The sequence below is a fragment of the Sylvia atricapilla genome, chromosome 1 (genome assembly GCF_009819655.1).
Source record: "Sylvia atricapilla isolate bSylAtr1 chromosome 1, bSylAtr1.pri, whole genome shotgun sequence".
NCBI classification, from domain to species: Eukaryota; Metazoa; Chordata; class Aves; order Passeriformes; family Sylviidae; genus Sylvia; species Sylvia atricapilla.
The window spans coordinates 124218605-124241923 of NC_089140.1; the positions used below are offsets into that span (position 1 = coordinate 124218605).

General features: G+C 40.0%; 1 protein-coding gene across 1 annotated transcript in view; it reads right to left on the bottom strand.

The window, feature by feature from the left end:
* Window positions 1-1415: 1415 nt before the first annotated feature.
* Window positions 1416-23319, bottom strand: part of ZNF704 (zinc finger protein 704) — an 85310-nt gene continuing 63406 nt past the window's right edge. The window contains 6 exon segments of the mRNA XM_066332692.1: window positions 1416-2041; window positions 3679-3773; window positions 9435-9539; window positions 14166-14427; window positions 16748-16848; window positions 19695-19927. Coding sequence (XP_066188789.1) covers window positions 1930-2041; window positions 3679-3773; window positions 9435-9539; window positions 14166-14427; window positions 16748-16848; window positions 19695-19927 — 908 coding nt within the window. The 3' untranslated portion in view covers window positions 1416-1929.

Sequence of the window (23319 nt, forward strand, 5' to 3'; positions counted from 1 at the left end):
GCATGTAAATTACACAATTTGTAAATAACTGCAGAAATAGCATGCTCAAATTAGGCACCTGATTGCCCAATTAACTCGTTCACAGAAAATCAGATGATAACCTTCAGTAGCTCCTATTATGGATTCTTCTTTTCACTGCTACCCTATGGAATCCACAGTGTATGTTCCAAACAACCGCATTGTTATTTTGTGCTTTTACACAGACACAAAGCAGCACTGCACACTTAATAAAGCTATCAAGTGAACTTTGGACCAGATTTTAGAAAGATGTTTAGATACTTAAAAGTTCCCTTAAGAGAATGAGCCATCTTAGACAATTTAAAAAAAGAAGTAGAAGAAGATTTGGTCTACTTTCAATTGGTCCAAATGTTATGAAAAACAATAACCCAGGCATTTGTGGCCCTTTATGCCTCTATTAATAGGCAAAGTTTTGCTCTGCATCTTTGATTTTTTTAAGATGTCTTGTTTTCTTTAACAGGCAAGTATTATTTGGCCACATACATTCACTTCCTAGTAAATCCTTCCTTTATTTTTCAATTGAAATAATCATTAATTAACAGTAATTTGATACACAAGTGGACACAGAAGACCAGGTTGCCACATTCCAGTGTATACTTCCTAAGGGATAGAGAAACGGAGATACCCAAATCAATCCAAGTACTGAAAATAGAAAAACTTGTTAATTTATGTACCAAAAAGAGTTAAGAAATGGTCTTTTGCCATAAATATGTTGCTCCTTTGCTGTTGTACTTCTTTTTCTGAGGTGACGTTGTAGAAAGAGGGTATTTTCTTTACCAATTCTTTGCATCAAATAAATCTTAGTAGCTTTAAAAGAAAAAGTTGAATGAACTATTATCTTAACAACAACCTCTGAAATAAGAGAAAAGGAAGCAAAAGCAGAACTGCTGGACTGGATCGTGTCCCTGAATTAGGTATTACCTATAATCCTAGTGGCTGCATTTACCAGTTCTTCAGAGGACTCCTGCAGCTACAGCTGTGCTGGTCCAACTGTTCATCCCCCCTCAGAAGGGGAGAGTAATAAGAAAAGCTACTGGAACCCCCTTTTATTCTTGTGGGTTTCAATCAAGCATCACCATATTTCATCCCTCAGACTTCTCATGACAGTATCTGCTGGTGACTTGCCATTGCTGCTTTTCTTCCTCTAGAGGATCAAAATCCAATTTGGTACTTAAATTACTTTGTTCCACTCCACTGGTCTGTGCCTCTTTTAAAAATCTTCCAGGAGTGCCGCCTGTCCTTCTTGCAAAATCAGCTTTGTTTTTCTCTTACAAACAAACCAACGAAAATCCCAACTCTTCCCCACATGCACTTTTCAAAAATATAATCACAATCATTTGTATCAGGAGAATTATTAGCAGTCTCCAGTCTTAGTACAGCTTTTGTTGAGAAAACTGTAGCTTATATGACTCTGAAGTGTTTATTAGAAAGCTTTCAAAAAAGTATCTTCGTTTCAGGAAAAGAAAAATTGTTCAGTTTAGCAAATACAGACGTTCACAGCAGAAAGACTGAAATGGTTAAAAATGATCCTAGGGAGCAAGCAGCTCACAGCAAAATAATTAACTTTTTCCTTTCTTTTACAGAAGAACACTAATAGCTGCTCTGGTTTCCACACTTACTGAGACAGATTTTGTTGTGTGGTCTTGGTTTTGCTTTTTTTTTTTTTTTCTCTATTGCTCCACACAGGTTTTAATTAGTGCTTCTCCTTGGCTACAAGTGCTTCATTTTGAAATACAAAGCTCTTAAAAAAAAAACAAACCAACAATAACAACAAAAAAAACACCCCAAAAAACCAAAACCCCCAACACCACATCACTGGAGGGGGAAATGGGAAGTGATACGGCACAGCTGCAGCAATCTGCTTCTGCTGTTGTCCTCCCCCTCCCCAAATCCTCTGCATAATTTCAATTGTTAGTCGATGAACCTTTGGCAGGCCTTCTTCCATCGGCAGGCAGTGCACCACATATCTCTGTTCTCCATCCCATAGACCTTCCGACACTTTTTCCCCTCCCCTCTAGGCTTCCTGTCAGAGAGAAAGGGAACCTCGTTAATGAGATGCTTTAGTAGTTCAGCTTTTCACCCTAAGACCAAGACAACAAACTCAATCGAGTGTAGGAGGCAGAGAACCCATGGCCTTTCACAGGATTTGGGCTGTTTTTATTCAAGCTGGGAGCTGATGAAAAGACAGACACATGTATAGCCATGACTCCATCACTGTGAGGAACCAGGCCTTCTCCTTGCCTGGCTTCCACAGCTTCTGCAGCAGCTGCTGAGCCTGCTCCTCTGCTCCTGGGATGATCCCAGGAACATACAGCCCTGACATTAGCCAGAAACTAAACCTAGACTTAGTAAATTATACTTTAGCCACATGAAGTGCCAAGCTGTAATGGGCAGTCCCGGCTGTTCCACAGTATAGGCTAGGCCATGTCAGGCTAAAGTGCTGCAGAGATGTGGTAAAAATACTTGGAATAGCTCAGAGCAGCAGACCTTGACCACCAGCAGGTATCAGCTATGCCAAAGGAGAGAAAAGTTACCAGCTCCTAACCTTGCTGGTCCTTCCTGCAGTTTGCTCTGAGCTCATTGACCGAAAAACAACCAAGTGAGTGGGAAGTTTTAACCCTTGCTCTCACTTGCAGCACATTCTTGTGTGCACCTTCTCTGTGGTCATCAAAGCCAGCAAGGTGGTCAGCATTCGCTTTTAAAGCTGTAACCAGTGTGCTGTTTTCCATCTTACAACCACTCTCAAAAGACCACAAGTTTAGAAAAGGATCCAAGCAATGGTTAAAATGTATTTCTTTCATTCAACACACAACAAGACAGCAAACCTGAGGAGCAATGCTTCACCAAGCAGTCCAACATTAACTACTGCAATGCCATCTGTCCTGGCATCTTTAAATAAAGTAACTCTACCAACAGAAATGTTTAATACCTGTTTTATGTGTTGCATGGCACACATGGGGGTCCTCTCTAGTATACCCACACATTTTCTGATGACTGAACGTTAATTAATGGGCACAATCCATGAATTGGGAAGATCCCAAGTTTGGTTTGTAGCGTATGCAATGATCTGAGAGTCATGAAGAAAATGAAAAGCATGAAATCTTATTTTTGTCTCATTTTAGGGTTTAGTCACTATGAGACAGAGGGTTTAGTCAGTTTAGGACTATGAGAAACAAGGAGTTTCTTAACTGTACAAAATCTAGCATTACAGTCTGATTTTTTAACCTAACTTCTTGAACACTTTAAAAGTAGTTTCTGGTCAAGTATCAGTTAGATATAACGGCAATGAATGCAGCTTATGTCTAGGAAGACAAGGCATAAAAAGCTGTGCTTTTATCTAATTTATTGTAAGACAAGGTTTCTTACAGTTCAGTCAAAGCCAAATACCATTCCAATCGAATGGTGATGAACACATAAGACAGTCCATCCTTTCAGGGAAAAGTGAAAAGTCAGACTGTGCAGCTGAACTTTATCTTTGATGGTAGTGAAAAGAAAAATAGGTTCTGAAAAGCTTTGAAGAGCTCTAGCAAGAACCTGCCTGACAAGTGCAGTTAGAGTTGGTGGTGGGCTTTTCTGTTTCTCTGGCCATTGACAACTTATTTACTGAATGCCCTCCAGGTTGTGAGGCTGTAGTGTCAGCAGGAGGTAATGGTCCCATACCTCAAGCCAAATGCTACTCTAGGCGGTGATGCAAGAACTGTGTGGGACTGTTTCTGCTCTCCACTCCCTGCAGGACGATTATGGGTTGGTGAGACCTGTCAATACAGATAAAAAAGCTGCTTACAAAGAACATACACATATGAATGCAGTATAAATACTTTTTCCCAGAAAATGCAAATTACGCTGCATGGTGGCAAGGATAACCAGGAAAGGTGATTTTATAACATACAAATGTAATAAAGCTATAAACCTATTTAGCATAAGGTATATTGCACTACGTTCTCTTTGTTTCCCTATATTTCTAGTCATCCTCCTAGAGCAATCCAAAATACAGATCAGCCTCACTGCAGGTTTTGGGAAAGACAAAAAACACATTCGTTCTTATTTAAAGACTGAATAGCTCTTAGGAGACCTTCTCCAATTTAAGCAAAGAAAATAACTGGAAAAATGTACTCTGTCCCGTGCTGTGATCAATACAAATAATCTCCTGGGAAATAAAGGGACTTCACTTGTTGCTCCTGTCACTTGGCACTCTTTGTGGAGAGATACTCTCCTTGGAGAAGAAGGTTTGTTGGAGAGCACTTACAGTGGAGCCTGCCAAGGTTTAACAGGCAGCGAGTGCAATGCAGCCCTTCTGATCAAAGTTGCTAACAAGATGTATCTCCTTACTGTGCACTGTAAACCTTCTCAGCAGGTGTCTTCTTTGTGATTTTTTTCCAAAGGAAGGGTGTTATTTGGTCTTTCTGGAACTTTCCAAAGAAGTCTCTTACATGAGCATGGAGCTTGGCAACATCATTCAAGTGATCACATGGCATAAAGCTTGGCTTTAAATAATAACTAAATTATTTTACTATGGTCTTATTTTGCTCCTGTGTGAAGGCTACGACACTTTACATTTAAAATACCAGAAAAAAATTCTGAACACTCTTATTTTTTGTTGTTTATTGGATGTAGCAAACTTAATTTGGGCATCTAGTGCACAGTCAGCCTCCTGCTGCCAGGAACTGCAGATCTGGTCATAGTTCTCTGCACTGCTATGACTTTTCCCTCCTGCCCTTTTGAAGTGTTACAATGTCTGGAAGAGAGGGAACTGACTGACCTCACTTGAAGAGAATTGCTGTATGTGCTTTGATTTTTGATACAAAGTCTATTTTTAAGCTACTCCATAGTAGCAAAAACCTAATGCTTGTGATAGATGCAGACACTCTTTCAACTTTTACTCTTGGCTAGTAACAAGAGAAATTTTTGATTTAACTGCATATGTGGCTCACACTCTGAGCAAATTTAGACCATTACTGATATACAAAATACACCTGAAAAACTTCGAAGAAATATCTTCTCACTTTGCCAGCTTACCATATTTTGTACATCCAAAGACCACACTAGCTCCTTTTGTTCCATCCCTCCTGAACACTAAGGGTAGCTTGTTCTCTGCTACTTTTTTCCAAATTTTTATCAACCACTTTCCTTGTTTTACCTAAGAATGATTCAAACACTGAAGATAAAATGCAAAGCAATAGCACTTTTGTAGTATTTGGCATTCACCAGACACTGGACAGTTTCCCAGCCACTACCAGTAACCAAAGAATTCCGGTCATTGTGCTAGGGTTCAGAAACATTTTAAAACCCAGAAATTATTATATGTCTACCACTAGTAACTGGCACTCAATATAGTACCCGCTTGTCATGGAACAGAAGAGCACTTGGATGGTCTTCTATGTTCTATCAATTATCTTGCTTACTTCAAAATAGAGATCAGGCTGGAGCACTAATGGAGTGTGCAGACTCCTCCCTCACATTCTCCTGAGAGGGTCTCTGCACCACGGTTCCACAGACTGGCACACCAAGGCAGCCACACAGCACTGAAGCTGAGCTTTAGTGTATTTTGGTAGGCTTTGCAGCAGGTCTGAACATCAGTCAGCTCCTTTCTGTAGGGAACACTAAGAGCAAATTAAGAGCAAGCCCTGAGAAGGTAATCCTTGCCCTTGGAGGCATTTCATGTCTAGAGTGCCATCTAATGCAGAGTAAAATACTGCTGTTTGTTTGAAGCAAGAACCTGGAGTTTCCAGTTACAACTCCTGGGGGGAAAGCTGTGGTTATAGAGAAGATTTGTGACCTTGGTTACAGAGAAGATTTGTGATCTGTAAACATCAGATTATCAAAGATCTTGTCTGTTCAACCTTTTTGGGTCTTAGGAGCAGGCAGATGTAAGTCAGTATCAGATGATGGAGATCATACTGACATTCAGGAAGACTTTTACCCTACATTACATAAAAGTAGAAGTACACGGTCATTATGTTAAGTCCTCCAGTACCAAGACATGGACTTCACCAACACTCATCCCATTTGCATAATTTAACTCACTCTCCTCATGCATCCCTAGGGTGTGGCTGATTTACTCTCCTAATTCATCCTCAATTGGTAGAACAGTCTGTCAGCTTCATGCAGAGAATAACACCTCTCAGTGGCTCATAACTCTTCCAACATACAACTTTTCCCCTGAAAAGCTATCTTAGAAAAATGGTATGAAAAAGTGTATTTCCCATCTGGCTTGGAATCTAACCTATGCATGATTCAGAGCACAAAGGGCTTTGGAGGTTCCCCTAATTACAGAACCACAGCATAACCTGAGTTGGAAGGGACCCACAAGGATCATCGAGTCCAACTCCTGGCCCTGCACAGGACACCCCCAAATTTGTGTACCTCACAGCGTTGTCCAAACACTTTTTGAATGCTGCCAGGCTTGGTGCTGTGACTACTTCCCTGGGAAGCCTGTTCCAGTGTCCAACCACTCTCTGGGGGAAGAACCGTTTTCTAATACCCAACTTAAACCTCTTCTGACACAACTTCAGGCTGCTCCCTTGGATCCTGTCCCTGGTCACCACAGAGCAGAGATCAGTACCTGCCCCTTCACTTCCCCTAACGAGGAAGTTGCAGATTGCAATGAAGTCTCTCTTCAATCTCCTTTTCTCCAGGATGAACAGACCCAAGTGACCTTGGCCACGTCTCCTCTCTTACGACTTTAGATGTCTTCAAGACATCTAAGTAAATGTGCGTGTGGTTAGACCTTGTGAACACTCCTGAGCCCAGAGCAGCCACATACTGTGCCCAACTGATCCAGCAGCACATATGATCTGTTTGGAAGTGCTCAGTTACTTGCTGATAAGTACACGCACATTCACAAAGGCCTTTCAGTGCTGCTCTGCTAAAGACTTTCTGAAAACAAGGCCTTAATGCAACTCATGGTGTTTGAACACCCCAGTTCCTGGGACAGAAGGCAGGAAGTGACCAGTGCAATTGAAATTCAGCGTCCACAGGAATGAAAGGGGGAAATGCTATAGCATGTGTCAAAAACTAAACATGAAAGGACACTATAATGAAAATGTTTAGACCTATGCACTTTTTCAAATCTGTACCTAATCTTTTCCTGCTCAGTGGTTTGTCCAGGTCAGAAAAGTATTCCAAAGCCATTTTAGAAAACTGCTTGCTTAAATAAAAGAGTCAGGCAAAAAGTAATGGCTTGGACTTAGTCTCTGAGGTTCGCTTGGATGCTATAGACTTGTGTCTCATCTCAGGGACCATGTATGTCACAATTGCATGAGTTTCTTATGCTGGCTCTGTCACATAGTCTGGCCTTAAACAAACCCCATCAGAGAAGGAGAACATCTGAATGTGGGTGACATACCTACACTCATTGTCAGGGTGGGAATTGCCAGACCCCTGATTTTGTAAAGCAATATCTAATTTACTTCGAAACAGAAATAAAACTTTAATTGAACATACAGGTATTTAACATAAATTTGCATTTGCATCCTCACTTACTGCACATAATTTTTCACTGCAGACAAGCCTTTGTAATTCATGAATGTTCATACTGATGACAAAGTAGTCAAATGTGTGCAAATCTGAAAGATTTTTTTCTTATTATTATTTTTTCTTTGTTAAACAGCCTATAAATATTGTTAGAGCTATAATGGCAGTTCACATGGTTTTCTGAGCAGTTTATAATTCTGCATCACTGCCTCCCCAGATTTTTGTATTGGGATTACTTTCAAATTGTACTTAAATCATTGCCATCTCCATCAAATTCTCAGAAAGTGATTTAGCATTTCTTGAATTCTATTGAGAACTCTCCACTCTACAGCCACAGATCAGCGTTGTTGCCAGAACAAGTAAATTTGACACATACGTGTCTAATCCTGTCCTCTTAAATATCTGATTTACAATATGACTAATTGCATTTTTAGATTCCAAACACTCCTGGCACCAGTTTCTGCTACTCCACAAAAGGAGCCAGTTTCATAATTTCTCCATATCAACCCCATTGTTGGGAAATCAAATTCTCAGGGAACTTTCCAGATAGCACACTCTGTCAAGGCACTCTTGTTGAAATTGCTGCCAGCATGATGTCTTTCACTGTTAGTTGTTCCTTGATGGAATTTAATAAATATTCATTGCCAGAGTGGAGTGTAATTGATTCAGTCACTTTCATTTTTATCAGCTCTGCAGGATGCCACAGCCTCTGCAGAAAATCTCCAAGATTTGCCAAAGGTTGACAGTAAGAAGCTTTGGAGATTCACTTGGTGAAGAGAAGGGAAGGAAATAGTATCTCTTATCGCCTTGTCTAATATTCACTGTCAGGAGAAAAAAAAGCTATATGGTTCTTCGGATGAGCAATGTGCCTTATATAACACACTTTAAAAATTCATAAATTCATAAAGTGTAATATTAAATGAGATGTTATGATATCAAAAAGGTTTATGATTAGAGAACATCAATTTATCATGAAAACAGTGCTTTCCAATAAAATGAGGATACTTTTCATTAATATCTATTTATATTCATCATAGAAAAGATTTCCCATTACTCATAAACAGCGATTTGCATTTACTTTCAGCAGTCCCCACACCAGACACTACAAGGCAAATCCCTTGCAACTCTTCATAAAGGTTTTTCGTTCCCCCCAAAGTACCACACCTACACTGTGGTACATTCAGAATCACTGCAATTCTGTGTTTAAGCAAATATCACATTTCTGCAGTCCTGGTGATGCCTAAGGATTTTAGCATCAATGTTCATAAGAATTAGGCCTTGTATACCAGCTTTTTTGAAGAAAGGTCAGTGTTGAATTTTCATCTAATACATCCTCATTAAAAAGCTGTCAAACTGCAATATGTATTAATAACAAAATCCAAAAGATACTGAACACATTTTCTATATAAAACAGTATTTTCCAGCTATCAGTAGAGGCTGCATACTTGTAGCCTCCTAAAATGGGACTTTATGTTTAATTTTATTGTTTCTTTTAGTTGTCTTTCAAAAATGCTTAATCTTCAGAGTTCATTTATGTAACAGCTCCACTGCCTGAATCCAACTGGCCTGTTAGCACAACCATCACCAGGCTGATTCTCCATCTAGTTTTTAAAGAAATCTCTTAGTGGCACAAAAAAGAAGCACATAGTGCCAGGCTCTGCACCTACCAGAATGTTCTTTTGTAAGCACATAGTTAAAAAGATATATACTATAGATTCAATTGTCTGCTTGTAGACACTGATGCAGAAATAACCTAACTGCACTGATAAAAAGAGTTACAAAGCTGTTAAAAACAGCCAGGCTGGCAAACTCAAGCACACTTAATTTGTTTCTTTTTGGTATCCATTATGTCACATTTATTTCCATAATTACACACTGTGAAACAAAGCAAAAAGATCTAAAAAACCTTTTTTATCCCCTTTTCTTTTCTGACGTGCACTTACTGGAATGCCGGTGAAGGTAACTGGAGGCGACTGCCAAGAGATGCTAAAGCTACTGCCATTGGGAGTGAATTTTGCTGACCCTGGAATGTTCACCGGAGGAGTGGCCTGTGTGAAAAGAAAGTATTATTCCAGCAAGAAGAACCATTCCTCTTCCACAGCATTTCGAAGGATCTTTCATACCTTGAAACGGTAAATCAGTGATTTTCCAAGGTATAAAAAAACTCTATGGTGATAAGCATTTTATCCCCGTGAGAGGGATAATCATGGATAAGCTAGTAAGGAAGACACAGAGTTATATATATACACCACTGTTCCTAAACCTTGTTTAGAGAAAGATGATTGCTCTCAAAAGAATCCATAGAAAACCCTTAAGAGCTAGATCTGTTAAAAAAAGAGACATAATCAAACATCACATACAAGTAACTTTTAAAATAATGCCAGCAAGAAGCAAAAACTACTGATCACCTGTTCCACAGTGATAAACAAGGCCATACTTAAACTCATGGCAGTTGTTTTACATAGTTTTTAGTGTGGATAGCAAGACTTCTTGTATGGAAGAAATTAACAGCAACTGTTGGCCATTTCTCATTTATTAGACAAATATTGAGTTATCCCAATTAAAATAGTTCTTCCTGTTTAAAACAAGGAGCTGTAAATCATCCTTTGGATTCAAAAAACAGCTCTTGAAATACTAAAATAAAGCAAGTATTTGAAGGACTCCTGGGCTCCTTGAACTCCTGTGTTCTTCCCATCCAGGCTGTAATACCCAATGCTGCCCTGTGGTGCAAGTGCAATAACCTGAGCTTAGACTATTGAGCATTTTTCATCTTGTGCCTTTCCTTTGGTTTTCTCACTGAGTTATGAGTTTCCATGAATTCTTCCCTGCCTCTTTTTGAACCCCATTTAATTTTCAGAATCATGAAATTCATAGTTGTGCAGCTACCCTGCCTAGCAGGAGCATGTGCAGCCAGCATGAACAAAGGCTCATTTTGACCCTTGAATTTCAAGCCGTCACCACAAAAAAACCCTCCTTGGTTTAAACTTGCTAAAGAATTTGCTAAAGAATTTGCTAGAATGAGTTTTTACTTCTGCTTTTCAGTTGACTGTACATGACAATAACAGAATACACTTATTTAAGCAGTGCTTGTGTCTGGGGCTTCCTTGAGCCACCAGAGAGAGAGGAGTGATGATCAACTGCAACCTGGTAGACCCCATTAAAGACAATCGTCCAAGCAAGCAAGTGCTGAAGCAATCCCCTAGAGCCTTTCCAGGAAAAGGAAGGTGAGACCATCCCATGCCTCTGTGTACAGCAGCAATGCTGTGCAATGGAACTGCAAACCACCATACTTGTAGGCTGCCAAGCCGCTGACAGCTCCAAGAGAATCCACATAGACACAGAGAGCAAACATCAACTGAGCTCCATAGAATATAAGAACCTTTCTGAAAGGCATCAGGAACAATTTCAGATGGTACCAGTAGTTCTTCATCATAACCCTGTTCAAATGGGAAGGAGTGAATGGCCCCAGAGCTCCAGACAAAAAGAAATGGAGAGAGCTGGATGAGCAGTGAGGCAGCACTGCCTCTGCTCAGCATCCCACAAGGACGGCAGCTCAAACCCAGGGTCAGCACAGCAACTTCCTCAGGTATTTGAATAAGACCTGGATGGGAAATCTTAGGTGCTGAAAGAGTCTGCCTGTAGTTCCTCTATAGTTAAATTTAACAGGTACAGGCAATATTTTGAAACATGAAGTTTGAAACTGATGCAATTTGCTGCTCCTTAAAATACCATAGTGCTCAATTCCTTTTTTCTCAGTGCCTAAATATCCACCTCAGACATGATCACACTTAAATAGTCCATCATCTTGTTCATGTTTCCCAGATGTGCATCTTTGCTCATCAAGCTTTTTCAGGCTAACATTTTAGTCAATCTCTTCCATAAGGTAAGCAACTATCCCATTACAACCAACTGAAGAATTTCTTCACCCCAACCTCAATTTGCTTAGAGACCTCCTAATTGTCAATCAAAATATATTAATGAATATTTATTTATTTACTTATTTGCCAACATTACCCTTATATCTGAAATAGCCTGTGCTCATCCTCTTCTTCTCTCACGCTTGTCCCTTCACTTTCTTCCCAGGCAGCAATTCCATCCTCTTCTTATCCCTTGCTTTGCCTGAGATATCAGTCCCAGGGCTGGAAAGGTTGCCCATGTCCTCTCTGCGCTCTTTCTACCTCTGGTTGGAGCCCCTCACATCAAATTTGGCCGACCAGAACTCTAACTCAGGATTTCAGCTGAAGTTATATGGGTGTCTTCTATAATGGTAATAAAACCTCCTGTACTTTATTTCTCCTAGGTATTTCTTATCCAAGAGAGCTGACAACTATTTTTTCCCCCTTCACAGCTCTGTTGTTGGCTCACAGTCATTCTGTGCTTGATTAATGAACATAGATTTCCTTCTTACATAATTTTCTAACTACCCTAGTTTATAGCAGAAAAAATCTCTTTAGTTCCTTAGATGCAGAACTTTGCTTGTTCTGACATTACACTGCATTCAAATCCTATTATTCTTAAGATCACCCAGTCACATAAGCCTGATCTATAACTCCTTTACTGCTGTCTCCCAAGTTTGTTATCAGTGACGTTTATTATAGTATTTGTGTATTACCAAAATGATTTAATGAAAGTGAGATCAGGGCCAAGAACTGCTTTTCATTTTACTCCACTAATGACATTCAAAGGCCCTTTCAAAATAACTCACTGCTGTTCTCTGTGACTTTCCAGCTCCTTCTCCCACACTAAATTTAATCTCTTGCTTAACAAATACTGTCTATATGTTTTAAGATCAAATGTTCTCCTTGAATCCAGAGGGATTTGTTCTTTTGCTTCCTTGTTCTAGCATCATCTTTCTCTGGGCTTTCCCCAGTGCAGTTTGCCTCAACTGCTGTGCTTTCCAGAATTTCTTCGATTATTCTTCTAAATCATTCCTCACCCATAGGACTGGATCAGGGAAAAGCATCAGAACTTTCCTCATTTTCCTCATCTCCTTCTCACTACAAGTAGTCTGTTTGATGTTTTCCAGTCATAGAGGAAATGGCAAATAACAGATCTCTTTAGGATTTTTGCCACTGAGCTTTGGGCTCTATATTTCTCCCCCCTTTTTTAGACAGGAATCCTGTTTAAAATATTCAGATCTCCTTTATCCAAATTCCTTGAGCTGCTCTCAATGAAGAAATCTCCCCTTTCTTCTCTGGCTGGTAAGACCTGAATCTCCACCTTGCCTCCTGGCCCTTCTTTCAGGGCTGAAGGGGTCTTGGCAGAGGATGCCACTGACCTTCTCTACAGAAGCTGCTTCCTTTGCCAGGAGAGCCAGAATGCCTGAGCAAGGACCCTGCCTCCTGCTTCCAATTAGCAAGCTGTGAACAATGTGGACTGTGTCACTCCTCACTGATGAAATTAAGCATTGAATCCAGAGCAACCTGAAAAGCCCACAAGGCCCAGGCACTTGTAGTCTTGTGTCATGGAATACATCAATTCAAATCCAATTCAAGGACTTTAAACACTTGAATTAGGATTTCCTTAGGAAAGTGCTTTACTCAGACGCTGCTTGCAAAAAAGAGTTGAGTGGGTCTCCAAAGAGCAGGGCAGACTGTCATGAGTGCAAATCCCAAATGAAGCAAAACTTGTCATCAGCCTAGACTTGTTGCCTCACTCTCTGAGGCAGGGCTTAAGCTACACTGAGAAACAAGTCTTTCTCCTAGCTGGTTTCATCAGCCCCCAGGTTGGCATGCTAGGTGATGCAGCTTCCATCTGCAATACCAAGCTTCCACTCATGCTTTTCAACATGCACGAACGTCTAAAACAAGCCTATGAATTCTCCAGAGCTCCCTCTAACATTTTAGTAGGTGTGCTCCAAACACATCACAAAAGTTTTATCTGCACAATGCTATATATTGTAGTTATTGCATCTGATAAATTTAACCAAGTTCAGTTCTCCAGTGCACATGCAGGTCATGGACCACACTACTTCAAAGCCTCTATTCCTCTTTTCTCTTATGGTATCCAGACCAAAACATGTCAAGTTTTAGTACAGTTTTATAATTAATGCTTTCTGTCAAAATTTAGGTGGAATGTTTTAGGACAGCAGTTTTTGCCATTTGAAAAGCATCACCTCCAAAAGTAGGAAGATACCATATTTGCTTTTTCATTTTTCCTGCTCTATTTCACAACCGCAAATTGATATCTTACACTGTACAAAAAGAGGAAATTAATTGTTCCTGACATCCTCTGGGTACTTGACACTTCAAGCAGAGCTTGTACTTGTTTAATAAAAACAGAACTGAAATGAAGACTCTAGGAAGGATTTGGCTGACTGGATGGGAAATCTTACAAGGCAGGAAACCCCATCTGAGCATGTCACCTTGGGTTCTTCTTAAGGTCAGTTAAAATTGAACTGATGTAGCTAGTGTTGACAGATCAACTCTTCTCAACCTGAAGCATGCACCTATGTGTGGCTGGATAAATAACACCCCCAAATCCACCAGCTGTGGTGGGCACATAAACAAAGAAACAATGAGCTTAGAAGAACACATCTCAGTTTAAATTAAAAAAATGCCTTTGACTGCTCTGAAAACCTTTCAGCCCATTAAAACCCAAACATTGTCATGTGACATTTCTTTACACATTAGCGACACTAGTGTCATCACTGGAGCTCACAGCACTAGTGTTACCTGATAAGCATGGTCCGTGTGTACGAGGTAGAGGTTGGTAGGAGCTGAGCGGCTCAGAGGTGTCATCAATTTAGTCTCGGTTTTGGCACAGGAAGTTTCAGGACGGATTGCTTCTTGGGTGGGAAAGGAAGGAGGAGATGCTAAAGATGGAGAGACTGGGGAAAGACTGCTTAAGCCATCAGCTACTGAGTCCGTGTTGAGCCTGATTTCTGTATAGTAAAAATCCTCCTCTCCGTCACTGTAATCAGACTCTCCTACACGTCTGTATCAAGAGAAAGAATCAAGAATTGATTGAAAGCAAGAACCCCAAGAATCATGAGCAAATATATTCATACTGTCAATAAATTAATATTTGCACCTTCAACCCTTTCTACTTTATTTGTATTCTGACTGCAGGTAAGCAGAAGAGGAAAATCATCTAATCTGAAGGGAAAAGATGTAGGAATTACTTTTTTCCCCCCCGTGTTATTCTTGACAAATTCTTTCACCTTGGAGTAAATGTTTGATTTCTTCATATCAAGTATCAGCTTCTCATTTGAAACTATTGTAAAGAATCTCAATGCACTCTGTCTTCAAAAGTCACAGCAATGATAATAGACATAGGCAAGACATACTTCACGCATGTTACAGCAAACAATATGCAATCTTATCAGAAATTACTTAATTATACCAAATATAGTTACGGCTGCCATTCACCATAACTTTCTGTAACATAACAGAAGAATTTGCTAGAAAACAGTCTCACCATACAACTTACTCAGACACAGAGAAAGCACTCCTATAGGCTGGCTTGCCACAGCCAGGACTTTCTGGTCCTGCTCTCCAGAAGCAAATTTATTGAAGGAGAGTATGTAGGAGGTTTAATTGCCTGCAAGTTTCATCTGATGTGCATTTAACTGTAAATGCTAACATTAAAACAATGCAGTCAAAGCAGTAACTCCCAGCAGACTACACATTATCTTGAAGTCTAAAATAGAACTTGTTGAGAGAACATAGGTCCAGCAGGTTGGAAAGGCTCTACCAGAAGTACCATCCATCAGAATGTAGCCAGTCACTCACCAAAACTACTCTTTCCAGAAAAGTTTTGAAGTCCAGCAAATTCCAGGAAGGTTTTGTTATTTACTTCTCCCTCTCTCATACTACAAAGAGGATGCCCCCATAATATAAAGCATAAGTCAACATTTCTAACTGCATTTTGAGAGAGATTTTCTCTGTTTCCCACAGCCTTACTCTTAAGCCCAATGGTAATTGCTGACCTCTTCAAGACCATCCTGAGCTCTAGACCTTTCTTGTGGTGGCTTTAATTTTTAAGCTGTGTGTAACACAGATCTACAGAACAGAGATATATTTTCAGGTGAAGACCATGACTCCTCGCTGTAATTATAAATGAGACAGGTCAATCATTCAGTGAATTGCACAGGAGAGTTCAGTTGCAAACTAAAGCGCTGAAACAAACTTGTGTCCTACAAGATTCATTTACTTTTGCTTTTAGTCCAAGCAACATACATATGTGTCCTGGTTTTGTCTGGGCTGGAGTTAATTTTCTTCCAAGTAGCTGACACAGAGATGTCTTTCAGATTTAGGATGAAAAGAGTGCTGACAACACACTGATGTTTTAGCTGATGCTGAGCAGTGCTTACTCTAAATTAAGAACTTTTCAGTTTCCCACTCTCTGCCAGTGAGCAGGGGCACCACAGGCTGGGAGGAAGCATGGCCAGGACAAAGGGATATTCCGTATCACAGGATGTCATATTCAGTAAATACACTGGAGGGAGTTGGCTGGGAGGTGCTGATCATACTTGAGGACAGGCTGGGCACTGGTCAGCAGGTGATGAGAAACTGTAATGTGCATCACTCATTTCTCTTCAGTTTTGTTTCCCTCTCTCCCCACTTTCCTTATATGTATTAGAGTCACTAGTATTACTATTATTATCAGTTATTATTATTATCATCAGTGTTTTATTTTGTTTGAGCCATTTAACTGTTCTTGTCTCAACCCACGAGGTTTACTCTCTATTCCTTCAATTCTTCCAGGAAAGAAAGGAGATACTGAACTAACAGCTTTGTGGTACTTAGCTGCTGACTGGGTTAAACCATGACAACATGCAGCTCAATTTCCTTTTATTTTTGTTTCTTATGTGGTTTGTGGTTCTGGTGGTTTTTTTTGGATTAGCATTTCTTTCGGCATTGATTCAACTCAGAACTGCACAAGCACCTGACCTGATGTGAAACAAAGCTGAAAAGTATTCATGCAAGACCCTAAACCTGTCTAGCACAGTGTCATCCTGGATGTGATGTGCAGACAGCACATACTGATGTAATGGCACTGAGCTGTGCAGCTGACAGGGTGACCTGAGCTCCATTTGACCCTCTAGCAAAATTGCCAGAATTTCAGGAAAGAAAGTGCCTTGCTGTTGGAGTAAGTGCTCATTCACCTTGACACACTATTCCACAATTTCCTTACAAACACAGGGATATGAGACAGAGAAGCCAAGGACAATCCAGTTCATGTCTCCAGCCAAGGGCAATTGCTCCTCTTCTCTATCAAATCCTCTAGACTCCCAAAAAGACTGCTCTCTTACCCAAGGTGAATGGTCCGTATGTGCTTCTGAATCCCTGCTGCTGTGCTCAGTACCTTCCCACAGTTCTTCCACAGGCATTTGAACATCACCTTCATGGAGTTCTGAAAATTATGAATAAAGCAACATTAGCTGTATGGAAGTTGCAGGGATATTAGGAAAAAATCTCTTCCCTGAAAGGGTTGTCAAGCATTGGAACAAGTTGCCCAGGGAAATGGATGAGCCACCAATCCTGGAGGTATTTAAAAGTCTTGTAGATGTGTTGCCTGGAGACATGGTTTAGTGCTGGACTTTGCAGAGCTGGGTTAAGGGCTGAAAATTTCTGTGACTGTAATTCTATGAAGGTGAAAAAAACCCCAAACTACCCAAACCAGATAAACAGCTACAAAACACTGTGAAGATTCAGAGCCTTTGACTCCAAATTTGTAATGATGTAATAATCTCTTGTCAAGTGTGTCATCCTACTGAATTCAAGAGAATCCAGTGAAATAGCTGCAGGAGCAGCTTGTGACAAAAAGTACCTCTCTCTGTTCACTGGCAACACTTTTCCATTTTTAAGTTTCAGTTCCCCCACTAAGGGAGGTAGATGATATAAAAACTTCCTATACTTCTTTCAAAAAAAGCCCTGATGAGAACTCACTTATTCCAAGGTATGTTTTTAAATCAAGGTCTTTCCAAAGCAAGTTCTTATGAATGTTTCTGCTCATGATATTTGCAGCACAAAAAAAATATTGTGCCAGAAAAACATAGCTTCTGTTATATTTGCCAATATTTGCCAATATTTGCCATGAGCTGACACAACCTGCTTTTCTTTCACTCAGAAGCTACTGTGGACCTTTACTCAGACAAGAGAATGAAGTTATCCATCTGTATTCAATATTTAAAAAAAATACAGGTATAATCCATTTAAATATTCTTTTTATATTCTTTAATATAACTTCATTGATCCCCACTGAGTTATCATGGATTTAGAGCACAGCCAACAAGGCTATCATCAGGCCAATCTTTAACATTTTGAAGACTTTGGAGAAAAGCAGTCTTAAAACAACACAGATGTTACAAACTCTAGAGATATTTAAAAGCTAATTTTACCCCAAAATGAAGTTGATTTTGTACAGTTTAAGTAAAAAAAGAATTCTAAATAGCTTGTAATTCTCAAAAATAATTTTCTCTATTATTACTGAACATATTATTAACATGATGAAGAACATCAAAATACTGTATTATTATTCTATAATTTTAGCTACATATAAGATTAAATTAATATATTAATATAAAACTTTATAAACTTTAAAAAATATGGGGGGAACATGCATATCTTTAGGGTTAAATATACTTCACTGTGCCTTGAACAAAAGCTGACTTGGTGTTATCTTCAATTTGGATCCTTTGGAACTGCATGCCAGTTTGGTGAGGAATAACTACCTTAGAGGAAACTTTAAAGCAAAAAGCAAGGTTACCAATCACTCTGTTTCTAGGTATACTCCTTCTGACTTTTGTGGCCTGAAGAAGAAATAACCCGAAACTTTTTTTTTCAGCTTCTAAAGGTGCTATCTTGTACTTAGAAGAAGTACCATGCTGGAGCCAGAATAAAGAGAAAAATCTGCAGGAAAGCAAGTTAATTTATAAGACCAAGTTTGGCATGGAATGCTACTGTTTATGTAAATAAAACATTTGCCATACAAAGCAAAATCCCTTTGAACCAGAACAGATAGACTTGTGGTAACAGACCTGTGGTGGGTACATAAATAGAAATATTTGAAAGCAACTTAGAAAACAATAAAGATGGCAGCTGCAAACCCATCTGTCTCAGCTGAGCAGTAACAGTGGTGCTAGTAAGATGAAGGTTAACCAAGAGGTAAAAGGTGAAACAGGACATTTCTGCACTCCTACTCCTCCTGCCCCACATGCCCCCAAATGGTCTCTCTTGTTTAGTGCAACGCTCAGCTCCAACTTCTAATTTATTACAACAAAGGTATTCTCCAAAATACCTTTCTCCTTCTTAACAAGATGCACAAACATTTTCACCCCTTTCCCATGAACAAGGGAAGAACCACATGGGTCAGTTTCTGGAGCAAGAGGAAAAATCTGCAGAGCTTTAAACAATCATTAAAACTTCTTCCTGCTGGTGATGAAGCAATTAACTGTCTCAGACTGAGCCAGAAACAAATTCACTAAGGGAATAAATTCTCTGGTTTATCCCCTTACAAAAAGCCCTTTTACTTCTTGCTATGTAAAATCTGTCCTGTTGTGTTGAGAGGGAAGGAAACTTGGACTAGTGCCATCTCTTTGTTTTCTTTTTCTTCCAGAGAAGCTTGCTGGCTAGCAACAGTGCTTTTTAGGGGTTAGTTTTGGACCTTTTTTTTTTACGTCATGTTTTATTTAGCCTGCTTTTGCATTCCAACTGAGGATAAATTTGGCTAATGCTAATACTATATCAAAAGCCATGGGGTTTGAGCTCTTTCTCTCCTTTTTTCACTCCATATGTTTGTGCAGAGAAACCTTCACAGTATTAAGGTATCTGACATGCTGTCAGACAAACAGCACTTTCAGGGAACAAGGAATATTAAGGCCATAGTCAGTTTTTGTGATGACATGTAAAGGCTGCCTGTTGCATCCTGCACACAGAGAATTTGTCAAAGTAGGACAGAAATCCCTTGAATGGCCAGAGGCAACACCTTCTGGAAATCACTCTAATGTTTTCTGAGCAGGAGGCTCTGTAGCACCTCACCATCTGGCAGGAAATATGTGGTGCTGATGGCAGCATGTGTGTACAGAGGGTGACCACAATGAATGAGAAACAGTGACTAGGCAAAGTCCCTATGTTAAATGGATGCCAAGGAAGGATACAGAAGCAGAGGTATTTGGGTGACCTGTTCCTTTCTCACAACAAAATAAGTCTACCAACATCCTATGTAACCATGGGTATAGAATTTAACATGAGGCTAACCTTTCTCTTCCTAGGAATGGGTTCATCAAAGAGAAGGTTGCTTGTTTCACCTTCATCAATACCATCATCTGGCTGGGAAGGTGTCCGAAAAGCTTTGAAGCTATCAGCTGATAGAGGTGGAGATGGGGTGGATGGGTTGGACTGGTCACTGGGAGCATTCCAGCTCCAGTATCCACTGCTGCTGGTACTAGAAGGCACAAATCCTCCTTCTTTCCAAGATCCATTCAGGGATTCTGTCAAGAACAACAAAAGCTATTATTACAACAGTATCATTACGATAGGGCCAAGGAGCTCTTTTTTCTAAGGTTTAGATGCCATGTTGGTAATTAACTACACACTCAGTAAAGGAAAGTGGAAGCATTGAATGTAGAGAGGACAACCATATCTAACCACTGCACACAAATTACATATTCCACAATTGATTTTTGTTTTATTTAAAACAAACAAACAAGCAAGCAAACAAAAGCAGCTAAGTATATTTCTAAAAAGAAATGTTGCATTTGAAAAGATAACCTGTTCCGAAGCATAAACAGCAATAAACTGTCTTATCTTGCATGCATGATCTAAGGAAAACATGTAAATTGACTTTTAAAGGTTCCTGAAAACCCAAACTACTCTATAACTTCAAATACATCCTCAACTTTCAACAGGGGCACATGACTCTGGTGCGGCACCAAAGCAAGCTCCAAGCCACTGTATGGCCAATAGGAGATCCCCTGGGAAGGGGACATACACTCTGAGCCCCAAAACACTAAGCAGATCCACAAAAACATGACCATCTTCTCAGTACTAAAACACCAAAGAAAACCATAGTTACATTCTCTGTTCTTATAATCTTTCAATGCACGCACCTCTGCCTAATCTGAATCTCTACCTGAGGTGGTATCTATGCCTTGGTGTACAGGTGTACAGGCATCTGGTTACAGCAGTGGAACACAAAGACACTGGATCACCTCCACACCTACTCGCTGGAGGAACTGCCTCCTCAGTGCTGCAGTTCCCCTGACATTACATGATAAGAAGACACTCGAACTAACAGCTTACACTGTGCAGCACCACGGGTGGGAGGAACAGCACTGCCTGTGGTCTGGGGCACAGCTTGAGCCACGCTTCACATGAAGAGGTCCTCAGGCATCAGATGCTGGCATGTCACTCTCGCCAGTCCCTAAAGGGCTTCTGGCAGCAGAGCAGCATGTAGGTCACCAGCTCAGCAAAGGCATGGCCTGAGCACATCCAGGGTGAAGCCACAGGCTTTTGTGGCTCTGCCACAACCCTTAGGATCTCACAGGGCTTGCGGAAGTGCGCAGGGATGATTTAGGTGCAGCTTCTCCCTAGCTCAGGCATTGGAAGCTTTTCCCAATGACACTGTGGGTGCCTGAGTATTGTGCAATACCTGACTTTGGAGCTGGCAAGCAAATAACACCTTATCTCTTCATGAAACAATATTTAAGTGTGAGACAAGTCCTTTCAAGCCAGTGCCTGTCTTTAAAAGATCTGCAGAAGTCACTCCTTCATTTCTTCTCAATTTCTTACAGATAAAATTTAACTAATGGTATCTCCAAGAAAGTGAGCTACCAAAAGCTTACCCCCAAACCAATGGATTTTTGGGTTTTTTTTCTCCTAATTCAATTGGTTTTGGACAAAATCCTTAACGACTAACATCAGCTGCTCAAAAAAAACCAGAACACAGTGTCCCCTCAAGCAGGCAGTAGTACTGATTTACTGATCAGAACCACACAGCATAAATGGAATTGATCCTCTCCCTCCACCCCTCCCACTTCCTCTCTGGAAAAGGACATATATACACATTTCTGGTAGCTCCTAAGTTAATATATGAAAATGTCATGTTTTGTCTCATGATTACCAACCTTCATGTGACTGTAATGAAGGTGGGTTTTGTTTCTTTTAAATATTTGGTACTACAGTCTCACGCCAAAGCAAAAAATATATCTGGTATCAACTTGTGACCTTAGCATAAAATTTCCATGTCTTCAGAAAAACAAAGGAACACTCTTTCAACTACTACTTTCTGACACAGTTATGGTGGCACTTTGTATTCTCAGTGTTTACAGCTTCTCCTCACCTTGCTGAGAAAGACATGTAAATCAAGAACATTTTTAAAGTAGTATGGAAAAGACTGAATGAGGTTGACAACAGGAAAAAACCAAACATTGGTTTTCATTCATACTAACAAATCTGTCAATGTAAAGCTTAATATACAAATAAATGCAACTTACTCTTATTTTGGGGCTCTTTTCACATTGCTGGAGTTGCGTGAAAGAGAACCAGACCAAATATTATTCAGCTGCATAGAAACAAGGGCAAAACTCTGATCCAGTTTACATGGGTGATCATTCCCAGGAATTCCAGCATGGATCTAACTTTAATATTCATGCTGATGTTATTCTTTTTACTTCTAGGCAAAATTCCATTTGTTTTAACAAATGGTCCTTTAATTATACTGCTACTTATTGCCCTTCTTTTGAAAAGCATATAGAAAAACTAATCACTAATACATTTGTTGCTTGTATTACTAGGATCAGAGCCTAGCCTTGCAACACCAAATAAACTTTAAATTATCAAGTCTTTACACTTTTATTTAAGTCTTTAGTAAGCCCTGACTAAGGTAAAACTAAGATATTCAGGGAGAAGGTGCCCAAAACCAGTCTCAAAACCTTGCCTGTGACTACTGAAAACATGTGAACTACCTTTTCACACTAGTCTTCCCAGATTTTGGGAAACAAGCAGACAAGCTAGATGAAGAAATATCAAAGAGCGCTCAGACTATGCTAAGAAATATCAAAAGCAGTTAAACAGCCACCATTTGCCTATTAGCAATTCAAAAGGGCTCATTTGGAAGACCTTTCCAATCAACAGCTGCAGCTAATGTGCACTGCTGCTCCTGACAAGTGTCACCTGCTCAGACTGTGTAAGTTGGCAGATAATGCTTCACCCACAGCTCCTCAGGACAGGGATGCAGCAGGGGACACGTGTGTGCCTTGGCCACACCAAATCCCTGCCTGCCACATCAAGCACAGATCCATCTTCAGCTGTGGTTTTGTCTGTGAGCTGAGCAGCTGGAGAGCAGGTGTGCTTTTACACTTCTGCTGGCCTTTCCCAGGAGCTGGCAACATCTTGTTCTGAGGTGTGACAGTCACCAAGAATGTCACCGCCTGAGGTTTCCCAGGGCTTCTCAGAGCAGTGGCACTCCAATAAACACTCTGGCTTTCAACACTGGAAAGCACACGAACAAAGGCCATGGGTGCTCACGGTCAGAATTCCAACTAAAAGGATAAAATTTACATTTTCTGAAAATAAATGGAAAAACCCCAGCATTGACATTTGTTATGAATTCCATTAAGAACATAACTCAGTGGATCATGCCTGTTCCCATAAAGAAAAGCAAGTATTCCTCAATCTTTCAATTACTGACAGTAGGAGAGCATCTACTGGGTTTTTTAGCAGTTACAAGTGAGTCATACAAACGATACCCTAACAAGGATGTCCTAATTAAAATTATTCCTTAAAATAAAACATTCCTAAAAATTCATTTTGACTTCAGTCAATCTTGCACAGATCAATTACATTTCATTAAAAATTTCTTCACTATCTGAAACATTTTATA